We start from the raw sequence: 2,195 nt of genomic DNA on the forward strand, positions 1-2,195 counted from the left end.
GCATCCATTTGATAAAGTGTTCCCTAGCTCCCGCTTCATCAAAACCCTTTCTAAACTGTAGAGCAGTTTCTCCAAATCTAAATAATAAGAAAAAAAACAATATTATGCAAATTAAATAAGAAAACAATCGGTGAAGCAAATCTAATGTTTTAGCATTTATGAATGCAATTCGAAAAAAATGTAAAATTCAAAACCAAAAGCACATCAATTCTACAAAAAGCGAGGACTTTGGCTGGGCTTGTAGACCTTCCATTGCTTTCAAAAAAAGAAAACATGTGTTGGCTTATGTCCACGTTACGCCATTATGGCGTTCTGTCCAGCGATATATTGTTGTTAACCGCCCTTATGTCTATTCTTATCTGTTATCGAGTTACTCCTATGTGCATTTATTCTTTTTATCTTTATTTTTTTCCTTTTCTTTTGTTTTCCTCTTTTCGTAACCGGGAAGATTTTTTCTCTTTTTTTGTTCTTTTTCACATAAACTGCTCTTTTTCAATATCCAGTGAAGCTAGCAACAATTTAATATCAATATATAAAATCGACGAATTATTTATCACCAAAAATATATAACCAATTTCAGTTTATTAAATTGTTTACCAGTACATGCCAATATGGTATTCACTTCTATCTGATAAATAAAAGATCAATTAAAACAAATAATCTGGAATACATCTGAATATAAATAAAAGCTGGGAGGGCTGCCAGTGTTTACTTTTATTTAAAACCCCATTTAAGTCCCAATACTAACATACTAATTTGAATAATGGGAGAATCTGAGTTTTTTTTTCTTTTCCTTTTGGAGGGCAATTCCTAAGAATAATAAATTTAAATAGAAAGTTTTTATTTTATTTTTCTACATTAATTGAGTCTTCTTTAAGTATGTGTTCATTTACACTTTGTTTTGAGATCTGACTACATTTCTCTTCAATGTTTTGAAAAAAAAAAGTATATTACATTTTTTCCTTATTACCTTTACGTGACGAATTTCTATATATAGTATTGAGTTCAAATTCTAAATAAAGAGAAAGCTCATCTATGTCATCATATTTGATGTTCCTATGCTCGTGTTCTCTGGTATAATAACCATAGCGTAGAGCTTTGCTGTAGACGCAGCTTTCTAAAAGCATGATAGCTATTTTTGTCAGCATGTCGTAGTCACTTCCGATTAACTATTTCTTCCGTTAGCCCTTTTTTAACGAAGGAGAATGATTTTGATAAGGATCCTTCTGTCGAATGACTAAACACTCTATCGCAGATGGGAGAAAACCACGTTAAACACAAAAAAAAGGTTTATTGGAAAACGTAAAGTGTTCCAGTAAACTTGTTTTGCGTATAGTGGACATTTTTCTGCCATCCTTCTCTTGTATGATATGGCTCCCGTGGCCAAAACTTCCCTGAGACGGCTGTTGTTTAACTTATTCTCCTTCCCCCCTATCCTCTCCCTCTTTATCCCTTGGTTTTCCAATTCTCCCTCTCTTCCCCTTTTCCCTTGCCTCCATTACATGTCTCATTTGAAATACTTTGAAAGCCTGTTTTTTCTGTCCCCTGAACTGAGACTGCACCTCTGTCTCGCTGAAAGAAAAATGGAATAATAAGGCAAAGTTAGAATCTGACTTTTGGCATCAGACAATCCGCATAACTATTCTACTGTCTACAATGTCTTTCGAGGACCAATACATATCCACATATCCAAAAATACAGTACATGTGCATATCCGCATTAATTTTTCTTTTCAACATACTACGCTCAGATATGCGAGCATTGCCCATGGCAGAAGGGCAAGTTTCGCCCAGTAGACATGAGAAATCACGGATTCATGGGCCCGTAATGTTGGCATGACCCTCTCCCGGGATGCTACCAGGACGATTAGTCTCCGGACGCCACCAGCCAAAAAACAATCTATCAGTCTACCAACCAAACCATACCACATGGCGGCTGCAGTGTTACCAACCATCCTCCTTTTTTCTTATTTTTCTTATTTTTCATTTTTACCCCTTTTTTTTTTTTTTTATTGTTACTTTTTTTCTACTTGCTGTTGCCCTTCTCTAACCGCTAACGAAGGTCCAAGCCAGAAGTCCCACCACAACTCTAGATGTCCTCTCTTTCCAGGAATTCAATGAGTTCAGGCAAAAATGCGGATTGCTCTGGAGCTATGACTGGGTGTCAATCCCTCTAGTGTACACTCAGGTAGGGCT

At 35.9% G+C, this 2,195-nt stretch overlaps 1 protein-coding gene across 2 annotated transcripts in view; it reads left to right on the top strand.

Annotated features, from left to right (window-relative positions):
* The window catches only part of LOC119594124 (bestrophin-3-like), a gene marked incomplete at its 5' end in the record, with an annotated part of 34,187 nt that overhangs the window by 15,173 nt on the left and 16,819 nt on the right, over positions 1-2,195 (top strand). For both annotated transcript variants that reach the window (XM_037943188.1, XM_037943189.1), the window contains 1 exon segment: positions 2,110-2,187. In XM_037943188.1, coding sequence (XP_037799116.1) covers positions 2,110-2,187 — 78 coding nt within the window.

Source organism: Penaeus monodon, chromosome 33 (assembly GCF_015228065.2).
Source record: "Penaeus monodon isolate SGIC_2016 chromosome 33, NSTDA_Pmon_1, whole genome shotgun sequence".
NCBI lineage: Eukaryota > Metazoa > Arthropoda > Malacostraca > Decapoda > Penaeidae > Penaeus > Penaeus monodon.